General features: G+C 57.0%; 1 protein-coding gene across 3 annotated transcripts in view; it reads left to right on the top strand.

Moving 5' to 3' along the window:
- Positions 1 to 2,851: 2,851 nt before the first annotated feature.
- Positions 2,852 to 13,377, top strand: part of PPM1F (protein phosphatase, Mg2+/Mn2+ dependent 1F) — a 30,854-nt gene continuing 20,328 nt past the window's right edge. The window contains exons 1-3 of one of the 3 annotated variants that reach the window (XM_049101905.1): positions 2,928 to 3,002; positions 4,060 to 4,091; positions 9,524 to 9,769. In XM_049101905.1, coding sequence (XP_048957862.1) covers positions 9,573 to 9,769 — 197 coding nt within the window. In that variant the 5' untranslated portion in view covers positions 2,928 to 3,002; positions 4,060 to 4,091; positions 9,524 to 9,572. Of the gene's footprint in view, positions 3,003 to 4,059; positions 4,092 to 9,523; positions 9,770 to 13,377 lie in introns of all 3 variants that reach the window. The other 2 variants (XM_025474947.3, XM_025474948.3) reach the window with 2 other exon arrangements.

Genomic DNA, 13,377 nt, shown 5'->3' with positions numbered 1-13,377 from the left:
CACTGTCCTGGATCAGTCAGGTCCTTGAAGACCTGAAAGTACGCCAAGGAAGCTGAGGGCCCGCTCTGAGAGAGCAGCACTGTTGGAAACAGGAAGCCAAGCAGAAGTCCTGGAAGTCAGGGGTGAGGTTTGCACCTTCTTCCCTACGTCACAGCATCGCTGGTGGTTTCAAGAGCAAGGTCCCCCTGGCTCTACGATGAGTCTAGCAATGCGTAAAGGAATGGGGCACAAAGATAGGCATAACTGCCTGCAGACACATGAGGTCCTATGGCAGGGGAGTAGAGGATTCGGGGTGGGGTTCCAGAATAATGGATATTAGGGGACCAGGAGAGGGTTCAGTTGGAGGGGGCAGGGGGAGAACCCAGGCCGAACGCTTTGGGAAATCCATGTGGTCTAATGGTCTACGCCAGCGACGGTCTGGTAAGAGAAGCGGGGCCCAACATCGGCGGCTGGGTGGGGTGAGTGACTTGAAAGATTCTTTTCATGAGGGTGAAAGCCAAGAGCCAGAAGCTGAGGCGTGATGGAATGCAGACAGGGTGGGGTTGACAAGCCACAGGGCACAGTAATCTCACAAGCAGTGGCTTGGCCTAGTGCCCCCTAAGGGGCCAGCTCCTGGCCAGTGGCAGTGCCTCGCTTCGCTGTCATCTCTAAGCCACCGACCTTCAGTGGACTCGGTGCTTCAAAGAGTCTGACGAGGGCCCGCGCTGAAGAGGCCTGCTGGTGTACCAGCTTTCACGGGCACCCCCCTTCTCGGCGCAGGAGATCGTCCCAAGCACCCCTTCACCTGTGCCGTGGTTCTCAAACTTCATCCTCATTCTGCTGCCAGACTTGAGAAACGCAGATGCAGGATCTCACAACGACCCCATGAGATAGGTTGGTTGCTCCGGTTCCCATCTTTCTGGTAAGGAAACAGGCTCAGATGAGCCAAGGAACATGTCCAAAGTAGGACAAGTTATAAGAAGTAACCTCAGGCCTTGCTTGGGGTCACCACACTGACAGGGGTGGGTTATAGGATCCAGGAAGGCGTAAATAGGAGAAAGGCATGAGCCAGCATCCCTCCCCACCCTGCTTTCTCTCCCTAGACACCCCCTGCCTGCCAGGCTCACCCCTACCCAAAATGGTTTCCTTTCACATCAGTCAACTGCTAGTTCTCCAAGGTTTCTTGCTTCCCTGAATCCCTCCTGTTAGTGAAGCGCCCCAGAGACCGTGATTCCTGGAAAGGACAGGCCCATACGGGGACCTGAAAGTCAAGGAGGTAGGGCTGCAGTACGACTTTCAAGGTCCCTTCTTCCATAAAAATGTTTTAAAATTCAAAAAAATTTTATCGTATGACTGTGTTGATATAAAGATGAAAATATTAATACAGATATTAAAACATCCTTGATCTAAAAGTTCATTTATTTCTTCCAGCTATAAAAGGAAACATTTTCATGGGTGGCAGAAAAATGCCCCCTCCAAAGATGTCCATGACTTCATCTCTGGAACTTGTGTTAGATTACATGGCAAAGGAAAATCAGGGTTGCAGACAAAATGTAGATTTCACATCATCTAACTTTTTAAAGATTTTATTTATTTGAGAGAAGGAGAGTGAGAGAATGAGCAGGGAAAGTGGCAGAGGGAGAGGGAGAAGCAGGCTCCCCCTCTAAGCAGGGAGCCTGATGTAGGGCTCGATTCAGGACCCTGGGATCATGACCTGAGCCACCCAGATGCCCCTAAATTTTTTTTTTTTTTTGGTTATACTTATCCATCTGAGAGAAAGCCCATGGGTGTGTGGGAGGCGAGCCAGAGGCAGAGTGAGAGAATCTCCAGCGGACTCCCAGGTAATTGAGGAGCCCCACATGGGGCTTGATCCCAGGACCCGTAGATCGTGACCTGAGCCAAAACTAAGAGTCCGATGCCCATCCCACTAAGCCAGCCTGGCACCCCATCATCTAACTTGAAAATACTGAGATTATCCATATCATCTGGTCAGCCCAATGTCATCACAAGGGTCTTTGAAAATGGAACAGGGAGGGATGCCTGGGGGGCTCAGCCTCTCTCTCTGTGACTATCATAAATAAATAAGAATTTAAAAAATAAATAAATAAATAAAATCTTAAAAAAAAAAAAAAAAAAAGAACAGGGAACCAGAGGCGGCAGCCAGAGAGGTGGTAGCTCCAGGACTTGTTCCTGCTTTATTTATTTATTTTTTTTAATTTTTTAACTTTTATTTATTTATGATAGTCACACACACACAGAGAGAGAGAGAGAGAGAGGCAGAGACACAGGCAGAGGGAGAAGCAGGCTCCATGCACCGGGAGCCCGACGTGGGATTCGATCCCGGGTCTCCTGCTTTGAAGACGGGGGAGCCCTCAGGGGGCAGGACGCCGTCGTTAGGAGCCAGTGCAGCAGGGAAGGACCGCCCACTAGAGCCCCCGAAGGGCCGCACGCTACTGACACTTAACCTACAGCCCATTGCGCCCTTGCGGGCTTCTGACCCCCAGGGCTGCAAATCATCAATTTGTATACGTTTGCGGTCGTCGTCCTAACGGCAGTGAGAACCCACACAACCGCTCCGGGCAGCCGGGCTCCGGGCCTGGGCCTGCATCCCCGCTCGGCGCTCACCGGCTGCCCGCGGCGCCTGCTGCGGGGGTCGGGCCGCGGCGCGGTAGGGGCTGCTTCCCCGGCCCCCGCCCCCACCCCCACCCCCACCCCACGGCTCGAGAACTGAGGCCGTCAGTGCGGCCGCGAGCGTCGTGCTCCCGAAGCCAGGGGGCCCGCGCGGCTCTTCCCCGCCTGTAACCGCCGGCGAGCGGCCGCCAGGGGGCAGCAGAGGCCCGACCCCGCCCGCCCGCCGCCCGCCTGCGCCTGCGCGGAGCCCGGCGGCGGGGGACGGGAAGTGGGCGGGGCCGGCCGGGAGCGGCTCGCGGGGTCCGAGCGGCGGAGTCGCAGGTGAGGGCTGGGGGGCCCGGGGGCGGGGAGGCCCGGGGCGCGGGGCCGGTGGGCACCTGAGGCGTGCAGCGGTGAGACGGGGCGCCGAGGACCCGGGGGCAGCGGAGCAGGGGGGCCGGGGGCAAGGAGGCCGAGACGGAAAGACCCGGGGGCTCCGCGGCCGAGGGGGTGGCCGAGGAGCGGAGGGCGCGGTGGGGGGCCTGGGGGGCCCGAGGCAGAGAACCGGAGGGCCGGGGCGGCCAGGGTGCAGAACCGGGGGGCCCTGGGCCGGCGGGGGTGTGGCCACGCCGCAGCCAGGTGGGCACCGAGCGGGCGAGGCCGGGATGCTGAGGGGTGACGCGCCCGTGGCCCGCGGCCGACCCCCGTGCGGGAGCCCCGTGCCCTGCCCCCGCCCCTGCCCACCGGCGCCCGCACCTTTGCGGGGCCACATCCCTGCCCACGTGCCGACCCACGGCCCGGCCCCCGCGTGGCCCCCTCCTCCTCCGAGTGATTGCAAGCGGCGATGTAGTTAAGGCCAGTGCGCGGCTGCCGCAGCTTCAGCCTCAGGTGCGAGCTGGAGATCTCGGGCCGAGGTGACTCCACCGCTGGACGCTCTGGGGCCCCGGCAAGCCCTTAACCTCTGTGCAGCAGGGAAAGCTGGCACCTGACCGTAGGGATTTTAATGCAGGGCCTCACAGCAGCCGGGACTAGTCGATGGTGAGGGACTCCTCCCCCCAGCCTCCACCCAGCAGCACACATGGCCCCGGTGACACTCGTCCTTGTGGGAGTTCCTGGGGCAGGTCTGTGGGCTGAGCTGTACTCCCACCCTGGGAGATAGAATGTAAGGCCAGCCTCTGAGGTCCTCTCTAGCTCACTGCTGGCCTTTTTTTTTTTTTTTTTTAAGATTTATTTATTTCAGAGGGGAGGGGGCAGAGGGAGAGAGAAACCCCAGCGGGCTCCCCGCTGAGCCCTGCACTCTGGGCTCCACCCCAGGGCTCAATCAGCCTCACAACCCGGAGATCACGATTGCAGCGCAAACCAAGACTTGCACGCTCAACCAACCGCGCCACCTCAGGGCGCCTCGCTTCTGGCCTCTATGCCCGTACCTGGCCTGTTGTCAAATCTCATTCTTTTCCTCCCACCACCAAGCTGGAAGTGCCAAAGGCTTGAGAAGACCTCATGTGAGTCTGGCTTTGCCATTTCCTACCTGTGGGACGTTAGGTGGGTTCCTGACCCTCCCCGAGCCTATCTCTGCGTCTGCAGTGTGAGCTAAGAGCTCGTACCTCTCAGAAGGGTTGTGCAAATACCACTTTGAATACCACTTTGGAAGCTGTAAAGCCCGGTACAAGTACATTTGTAGAATTCCTTTGCGATATTGCCTGAGGCCACCCCTGTCTGTAAAAGCTTTCTCCTCTGATCGGTCTTCCACAGACTATCTTCACTTCCTCCTTGAAGGTGCCAGGCCTCGGGCTGCTTATCACAGCCCATACCCCCCACTGGCAGTGGCAGGAGGCGGCCAGCCTCTTCCCTCTGCCATCGCCCTTGCCAGCCACCAGGCGCAAAGGGCTGTGCTAATGCCTCAGAGGACAGGGGTGGCTTCCTGACTTGGGGAGTGTGGTATCTAGTGAGAAAGTAAGCTCCTAAAACGGGCTGTTTGCACAACAGTGTGAATGTGCTTCATACCACAGAACCGGAGACTGAAAAATGGGCAGAATGATAAATCGTATGTCACATGTATTTTACATAAATATTTTAAAAAGAAGAAAGATACGTATGTAGAAAAAGATCTGGAAAACTTACACCATATTCTTCCCAGGGGTTACTTATGAATGAAGAAATAAGATCCTCCGTTTACAGAAACGTTTTTAATAAGGAAGGCAATACGGTTATAACGATGATGCAGTTTCCTTTCTTAAGAATTGCTGTTTTTTGCTTTACGCCTGGGTTCCCAGGTCAAGCAGGACTCCGAACAAGTATTTTGTCCATACCTCTCGGCAGAGGCAGTTGGGGAGTCTGGGTGGTTTAGTCGGTTAGGCGGCCAACTCTGGATTTTGCTTGGGTCATGATGGAGCCCTGAGCCCTGTGGGTCAGGCTCTGTGCTCAGTGGGGAGGCTACTTGAGGATTCTCCTCCTCTCCCTGCCCGTGCTCACATGCATGCGCTGTCTCTCTAAGATGCATAAATGAATCTTTTTTAAAGATGAAGAAAAGAGCAGTGGTACAAATATGCATTCGTTGAGCTTATGAGTCAAAACTGATAAACTAGAAGAAAATATTTTTTTCTTAGGGGTCTAGCACATGGAAGACAGTGTGCTGGACTCCAGGGTTGTGACAGTTTCAGCAGAGCTTGGGTCAGAGAGGCCTTGGGGGGGGGCAACATGGGATGCCACGAGGCAAGGCACAGGAGCATGGAGATGAGGCGCTGCAACAGGGTGATGGGCAGAGAGATGAAAGAAGAGGTCACGAGAGACTGACTCCCCAGGCTGGTGACCAGTGAGGGGTGGGCAGGGTTTCTGTTGCAGTGTAGAGCCAAGGCTCCACCATCAGACTCCCCAAAGTGAACCCCACTGAGGGACTTTGAACAAACTGCACAGGTCTTTTGCCGCACCGCCCCCCGCCCCCCGCAGCCCCCACCTGGGGATAGTGACAACAGGTTGCTGGGAGGTGGAAAGAGGAGATGCAGGAAGTGTGTCATTGGCGCGGGCAGCTGGGCCCCTGGCGGGTGTTAGCTGGCAGTGCCGTGATTATATCCTCCGTGGCTGCCAGCTGATGAGCCGTGCAGAGCAGCTGCATTCTGGGAGCCAGGAGGACCCGGCTGTGGGCCATGTTGGCCAGTCTGGTCGAGGCAGGCAGCCCAGTGTTCCTCCCATGCCCACCCCCGGTCCTTGATGACTCGCACAGACTCACATCCGACTGAGTCCCTCTCCCCAGGCCCCCTCACCCCTGCTTCCAGTCGGGACACCCTGCACCAGCCCTGCCTCATCTGCCCCACCTTGTCCTGCTTTCTCCCGGCCGACCACTGAGACTCTGTCCGCCCCAGGCAGGCCTGCAAGAACTCAGGAGCACAGCACGGTCCCCTGTCCCTCCTGGCACTGGGACTGTCTCCGGGGCCCCCTTTGCCTTAGGAATCTCTCCTACCCTCTTTGTGCCTCTATCTGTAGGTCCTGGGCTCCTGGGAGCAGGGATTGTTTTGCTCATATCTGTATGGCAAATATCACAGATTCAGTTTGTTGAAAAAAAAAAAAAAAAAGAAGGCCAAGGAGGGAAATTACTCTTGTCTTTTATGCCAGCTGGGCCCCCAAGAAGGAAAGCCGGGTCCCGGCTCCTCTCCCTGCCCCTCGCCTCAGCCAGGTGATGCAGAAACAAGCCCGGTTGGTCCTCAGCAGGCAGGATGGCTCTGGGCCACCTGCCTGTCTAGCAAAGGAGGGCAGCTGGCGCAGGCCCTGCGAATAAGCCAGCCCGCACCCTGGCAGATGCAGGCCCGGCATGCACACAAGCACTGTCAGGCCCACAGCGCCTGCCCGCGCTCGCCCCCTCCCCTGGCCCTACGCAGCAGGCTTGTCACACACGGGCTGCCATCGGGCCTGGGCTAGGGGCAGTGGGCACAGGGCAGAGCACCGAGGCAGTGCAGAGAGGGGGACTCCGATCCCCAAGGAAAGGGGCAGACTCGGGGAGAGGGAGCTCCAGGCACAGGAAACAGCATCCGAAGGAGGTACCTGCATTCCACGATGTTGAGCAGATGCCACCAGCAAGTGATGTCGCAGGTGGAGGGTCTTGCATTCTGTGCTTTACGCTGTGGGGCAGGGTTTCTCCAACTAGGGCCCTCCTGTGCGTCTGGGGAGATGCGTGAGCAAGCTCTCCTCTCGTCTAGGTCTTAGTGATGTACTAGAGCCTGGTTTCTGGGCCTGCAGGGAGCCAGGCCTTTACGCCCGCGGCCGTTGCATGAGGGCAGCTCTGCATCACTCGCATTTCTCTCCTCAAGCAACAGGCCAGAGCTGTTGGCAAGGGGAGGAGGTGGCTTGGCCTCCTTCTCTGCCGAAGGGTGTCGGAGCCTGCTGGGAGAGTCACGCTGTCTTCTTGTCCCCCCTCCACCCCCGGCTTGGTTCTCCGGCTCCACAGCTCACAGCAGCCTGCCTTCTCCCCAGGTGACCCTCACCGCCCCCCCGCGGGCTCCCAGCCTTCTCTGATCTCCCCATTTCACAAAGTCTTACCCTTGTGGTTATGATACGGTTGTCCGGCCTGCTCTTGTCCTGATTTCTGCCCCTTTATTTTACTCTCTGTAGCTTTTTACCCGTTCGTCTTTTTGTAACCTGGGGCTGCATTGTATTTACTCCTACTTACAAGTAAATGTGGAAGATAGCAAGGATTTTAAATCCGTCCCCGTAACCCTCCGTCCTCAGTGCCCTGATTTCTATATTCTTCCTGTGTCTCCTTTAAAAAGTCAACTTTTGAGAGGTCTCCAAAAGAGAGAGGTTTTGTGTTTTTCCCATTTACCCGCCTTGTCCCTGCAGGTCCTTCCCAGGTTAGACATTTAACTTCCCCACTCCCCTTCACCCTGGGCTCTTGTGTTTTTTCTCTTTATTCTCCCACAAGACTTGTGCTGAGTTAGTGGCTTTTTTTCTTTTTTAAGATTTTATTTATTTATTCATGAGAGAGAGAGAGGCAGAGACACAGGCAGAGGGAGAAGCAGGCTCCATGCAAGGAGTCTGATATGGGACTGGATCCCAGATCCCAGGATCACACCCTGAGCCAAAGGCAGACGCTCAACCACTGAGCCACCCGGGTGCCTTTTAAAGAGAGTTAGTGGCTCTTGATGAGGACAGCCAAGCCAATAGGTGTGCTCTTCTGGGGGTGCTGGGTGGGCTCTCACACCTCCTCTCGGTTTCAGGTCCCTTCAGCCTCCAATTTCCAACCCCTGTCCACAGCTGCCCTTTGGTAACCTTTGTAGGCATGAAGAATTCCAGAAGAGTCTCTCCCATGCCTTCTCCCTGCGTGTACTCCTCAGAAGCTGGAAGGCTTTGGGGAGGGACTGGACCACCAAATTGCTCCTCACATTCTCCTCCTGGAACTTGGGGTGCTGCTTGGACTCTCCAGTCAATCTGTTACCGTTCCCAAAGCAGGCTGCCTAGAGGGACGTTATGGAGGCCTTAGGGGTGCCCCAGCCCTGGGAAGGAAGGCTCAGCTTCGACCACCTCAGCAGGCACCAGCCAGAGGGGAATGGGTGAGACGGGCCTGTGCTCGGGGTTGGTGCCTGGGGAGGAGGCACACCGGGGCATGGGGTACGAAGTGGGGCCTACACAGCGAAGGAGACAGGGTATGTGCCAGGAGAGAGATGCCCTGGGACCATTTGGGTCTGGAGGCCTGAGCATGAGAAGCGGGAGGCCAGGCAGGCCGTGCAGGAGGATGACAGACAGGCCTTCTCTGGCCCATGAACCCAGGGCGGGGGGCAAGGTGAGGGAAGAGGGGGTGCTGGCCATGCGTGGAGGTCTGGACCTCGGGGAGAGTTGCTGGAGGCCCAGGAGAAGGATGGGGCAGGAGCGAGTGCGAGTGAGGCCCTCGTGGGAGAAGAGCTGGGTGGGATGGTGAGGAGCATGGGCTCTGGAATCCCTCGTAGACCCCATCAGCCATTCGCAGTCCAAGGGCTGCCCTCTCCGAGCTTCGGCGTTCCCTCTGAAATGAGGGCTCGACCTGGCTCCCAGGGTCGTTACAGGCAATACGAAGGGCCTGGCAGCTCGTAAGCCTGTGGCCTTCCTGAGGATGAGGACGGAAGAGCCTGAGAGATGGGAGCCGGTGCTCAGGGTCAGTGGGGTTAGTGACTGGGCTGTCCCCAGTGGGTCTCCTTCAGCTGGAGCTCAGGAGGCCCAGGACTCTTCCTCTTGGAGAGACACATCGCAGATGTCCCCAGCTCCCGGCTTCTCTCCCACCCAGGCCCTGGGATGCCCTGCATCCCAGGGAGCAGCCAGACGTCGTGCCCTGCAGCCTCTGGGGCCCCTTCCTATTCCCCTTCCTGCCCACATCCAAGACATCACAGGGCCAACCCTGGCACCATCCAGGCCCCCTTTTTTTTTTCTCCCTGACAGATGTCCCTTCTCCCCTCTTGGCTCACAGACCTGGTGGCATCACTACTCCACCTTCTGGCTGCCAAGGTCCCAGAGTCAGGTTGAACCCCTTTACCTGCTGTGTTTTCCTGCCTCGATGGTCTGGCCCTCGTGTCCCCACTCCTGCCCGCCTTTGACCTGCCAGCCATCCTCTACCAGGAACGTGCCTTCTTTCTCTGTCGCTTCTCCTTCAGGGCATCATGTGGCTTCTGATCCCAGGTCTGTCTCTTGAAGCCACTTCTCTGGGCTCCCAAGTGCCCCTCTTGGACCCGTGTCAGGACACTGACCAGGGTTAGTGCTCCCGCTTACTTGGGTCCCCTGAACTATATGTGAGGCCAGTTGCTCTGCCCTTCTGTCTTGAGGCCCTGGAGTAGGTGTGGCACCTGCTGCTTGATGCCTTGAGGTGAAGGAGAGAAAGCAAAGCTCCGCACACGCAGCACTGTGGGGATGAGGGCACGGTTACCCCAAGAGCGGGACACTGATCCCCCATGTGTTTGCTGACCCTCCCTTTCCTCAGAGTGAATACCACCTGGAATCCCAACAGAGACCCCCGGCATGCTCTGGGCATGGCCTCTGGAGCCCCACCGCAGAGCAGCCACACGGCAGAGGAGATCCCAGGCTTCCTGGACGCCTTCCTCTGCGACTTTCCAGCCCCGCTGAGCCTGGAGCCCCCTTTGCCATGGAAGCTCCCGGGACCTGTGCTGAGCCAGGAGGAGGTGGAAGGCGAGCTGACCGAGCTGGCGATGGGCTTCCTGAGCAACAGGTAGGCGGTGTACCTGCCAGGAGGGGGTGGGAGCGAGGGCTTTGGCATGTGCCACGCGCCAACGGGTGACCGCCGCTGCTGCTTACCCCCCACATCCTGTCCTGTGCTGAATATGCCCCACAGTTACATCCCTGTGACAGTGCTGCATCCCTTCCCGGGGCTCCTGTCACAAAGTATCACATGCCCAGCGGCTTGGAACAACAGAAATGTGTTATCGCAGAGTTGTGGAGGCCGGAAGTCAGAGATCAGGATGTCAGCAGGGCTGTGCTCTCTCAAACAAAGGCCATGGAGAATTGGTTCCAGGCCTTTCTCTCAGCTGCTGGTATTGCCAGCAGTCCTTGGTGTTCCTTGGCCTGTAGATGCATCTCTGCAGCCTGGCCTTCGGTGTCACGTGGTGTCTGCCCTGTTTGTCTGTGTCTTCCCGTGGCTTTCCCTCCCTGTCTGGGTCTCTTCTCCTCCTCTTGTAAGACACCAGTCTTGTTGGATTAAGAGCCTACCCTGTTCCAGTATGACCTCATCTTATACCTGCAAAGACCCTCATGCCAAATAAGGTCACATTCTGAGCCACTGCAGGTTAAGACTCCAACATATCTTTTGGGGGGTGGGGAGCAGGGCACAGTTCAACCTCTAACAGATGCAGTAGATTCTGTTTCTGTCCCATTTCACAGATGAGGAGGAAGAGGCTAGGTGGGTTAAGAGACTGGCTGAGGCCTCAGGGAGGGGCAGGGCCAGGCCGTGTGCCTCGCACAGAGACCACAGTGCCCCTAGGCCCAAGAGGTGATGGTGCTATCCCTGGTCACAGGCGAGGCAGCTGAGGTGCAGAGTTGAGACAGCAACAAGCTTAGCAGAGTTGAAGGAAGAAAGCAATAGACAGTAAAGGCTAGTGGCCCATGCAGCATCTGTGTGAACCTCGTCCTCCCCAGGGGCCGGGCCCACAGTCCCTAGTCACCGTGTCACCCCTGAAGTTGGAACATGCCCCTAGCCTCAGGATACTGGCATTTTAGTGTTCTTCAAGCGTGCTTCCTCTGTAGCAGATCAGCTCTATCCCTACATCCCCCTAAGAGCCTGCTTGCTAGGACCCCACAGAGTTCATGACTCTTGCTCACCCCGCACAGTGTAGGAACCCAGGTCATGGAGTGTGAAGGTCAGTGTGAGCTGACCTGCATCCTTCCCGACATGCCCAGTGACCGTGTCCCTTTAGGGTGTGGCATGTACAGAGGGCGTTCCTGGCCTGTTTGGTTCCACTTTGAGGAAATATTTTAGAGGCAGGTGGCATAAAGCAAGTCGGTGGAGCAGAATTGGCCATAGTTGCTGGGTGCAGGGGAGCAAAGGACTCCCGGAGCTCTGCCTCCCTCAGGACCTGGGGCGACAGGATCTGTCCCACCTGCAGCCACCTGGGGCTCCTGTGGGGGCTTTAGGGGCTGTGGGAGGACATGCAGGCCTGGGAGAGTTGGTACCCCTGCTGCCACTGCATGTGAGCCCAGAGCCTGGGGAGTGAGAGCACCGGCCTGCTGTGCTAGAGATGCCATGTCCAGGGGATAAAGAGGAAATAACCAGGGGATGGAAACAGGAGAGCCCCAGGCTAGAGGCTCAGCGTCAGGAGAGGGATGAGCAATAGGGCCAGGCCTGGGAGGGTCATCGGTGGGTGGCTGGGAGGGGGAGGGAGGGCACAGAGGAAGGACGTACCCCAAGGGGCAGGATCCCAGAAGGTAGGGCTGGTTTTGCTCCATGGCAGTAGAGATGGAAGGAGGTGAGGAAGAGGAGGGTAGCCAGGCAGGAGCAGGTACAGGTAACGGGCCCTCCTGCCCAGAGAGAAGTCAGGGGTCTGACTAGACAGGTCTACAGGTTGCAGGGCTTGGGGGGGTGAGGAGTTTCTGTTACTTGGAGGGCAAGTGTCTCAGGCTACGTGTAGGAGAAAAGCAGGACTTGCTTGAGGTGACATGGGGCCCCATGAGGCCTGGTGGCAGGCCCTGGGCTCAGGTGTGGAACAGGCACCCCGTTAATTAGCAGGATGGCAGAGCAGGCAAGTCATATATTTTCTATTCATCTTAACGGATTTACTTTCAGTTCTTTTTCTCCTTTTCTAGTATTTCTTCCCTGTGCAGACACAGTGTTCACACGTGTGGTCACATGCTGTCTATTCTGTGTCTGTCAGGTGCACCCCCACAGCAGGTCCCCTGGCAGCAGCCTGGCGCGCTCCCGTCCCTCCCTTCTGGTCCCCTGGCAGCGTGTAGGCCCCTGGGGGTAAGGGGCCGCAAGCAGGGTGGTGCTTGGCGCTGTCTCAGGTTGTAAATGGTGTCCTTCATGAGACTGTTGGGAAGTCAGATCACCAAGTCCAGTGGCGCAGTGATTTACATCCTGTCTTCCCCCTTGTTGTCAGCATTTCCGTGTCTCACCTCAGGTCCCCAGACAGTGCACACCTTACACTATAATTATTCCTCTTCATTTTCATCTCTGCAGCTAGATGCAAGCTTGAAAACCCCAAAGCGGGTGGGACTGGAGTATTTGCTGGGTACCTGGGCCTTGTACACACTTTCTGTTCACTGAAGCATCTTCTAGAGTCTTTAGGATCCCTGACCACTGCAGGGCCTGAGTGCCTGGAGGGTGTGCAGAGGCAGGGGGGAGGGGGACCCCTGGATGGGGCGGGAGGGTGCATCCAGGAAGCCAAGCCTATGGCCTGAGTCCAGGCATTGTCTGTGTCCCCAGGGCCGGAAGCTGCTTCCCTGCCCCGGTGGCCTCTGCAGGCCTGCAGGAAGCCACAGCACCACCTCCCCAGGAGCAAAGGGAACAGTGCCCCTTCTCCCTGCTGTGAAAAAGGAAAACCCAGTAGTTAGCAGGAAATCCCCAAATGGCAGGGGAACTCATTTCTCATGTCTCGGCTGGTTGTTTTTCAAAGGTAGTTCCAGAGGCCTCTCCCCTGAGTCACCCTCTCATTTAAAAAAAAAATCATAAATCCATCCCAGTAGATTCCTAAGACTATCTATAGACACACCATGGATGCCTATCCCCCAAAGGGAAGTGGACCCATTTACGTAGCTTTTGGGAGGTCCTTGCCCTTGGGGGAAAAAGCCAGGTGTGTCTGCCCAGCAGAGAATCACTGGCTACCCTGGGTGTTGGCCCCCAGCCCTCAAGGACAGACACACAAGGGTGAACACACATCCTCTGGCCTATGAAGGGTTCCCACTGATGGGGAGGCAGATTCCGGTGTTGGGATATGTCTAGACATACAGGGCCACCAGTGGGATGGGCTCCCTTTTTTTTTTTTTTAAGATTTTACTTATTTATTCATGAGAGACACAGAGACAGAGACAGAGAGAGGCAGAGACACAGGCAGAGGGAGAAGCAGGCTCCATGCCGGGAGCCCAATGCGGGACTCGATCCCAGGACTCTAGAATCACGCCCTGAGCCAAAGGCAGATGCTCAACCACTGAGCCATCCATGCGTCCCTGGGATGGGCTCCTTATGCGCAAGAACCAGGGGACACTTTCTATGGACACAGCGCATGTAGGCTGAGCCTCTTAAAAAAATATATTGTCTCAGTGTTTTGGAGGCTGGAAATCCAAGATCAGGGTGCCAGTTGGGCTGATTCCTTCTGGTGATTTCTGGCT

Source organism: Canis lupus, chromosome 26 (genome assembly GCF_003254725.2).
Source record: "Canis lupus dingo isolate Sandy chromosome 26, ASM325472v2, whole genome shotgun sequence".
Taxonomy (NCBI): Eukaryota; Metazoa; Chordata; class Mammalia; order Carnivora; family Canidae; genus Canis; species Canis lupus.
This window is presented reverse-complemented; position numbering and strand designations above follow the sequence as displayed.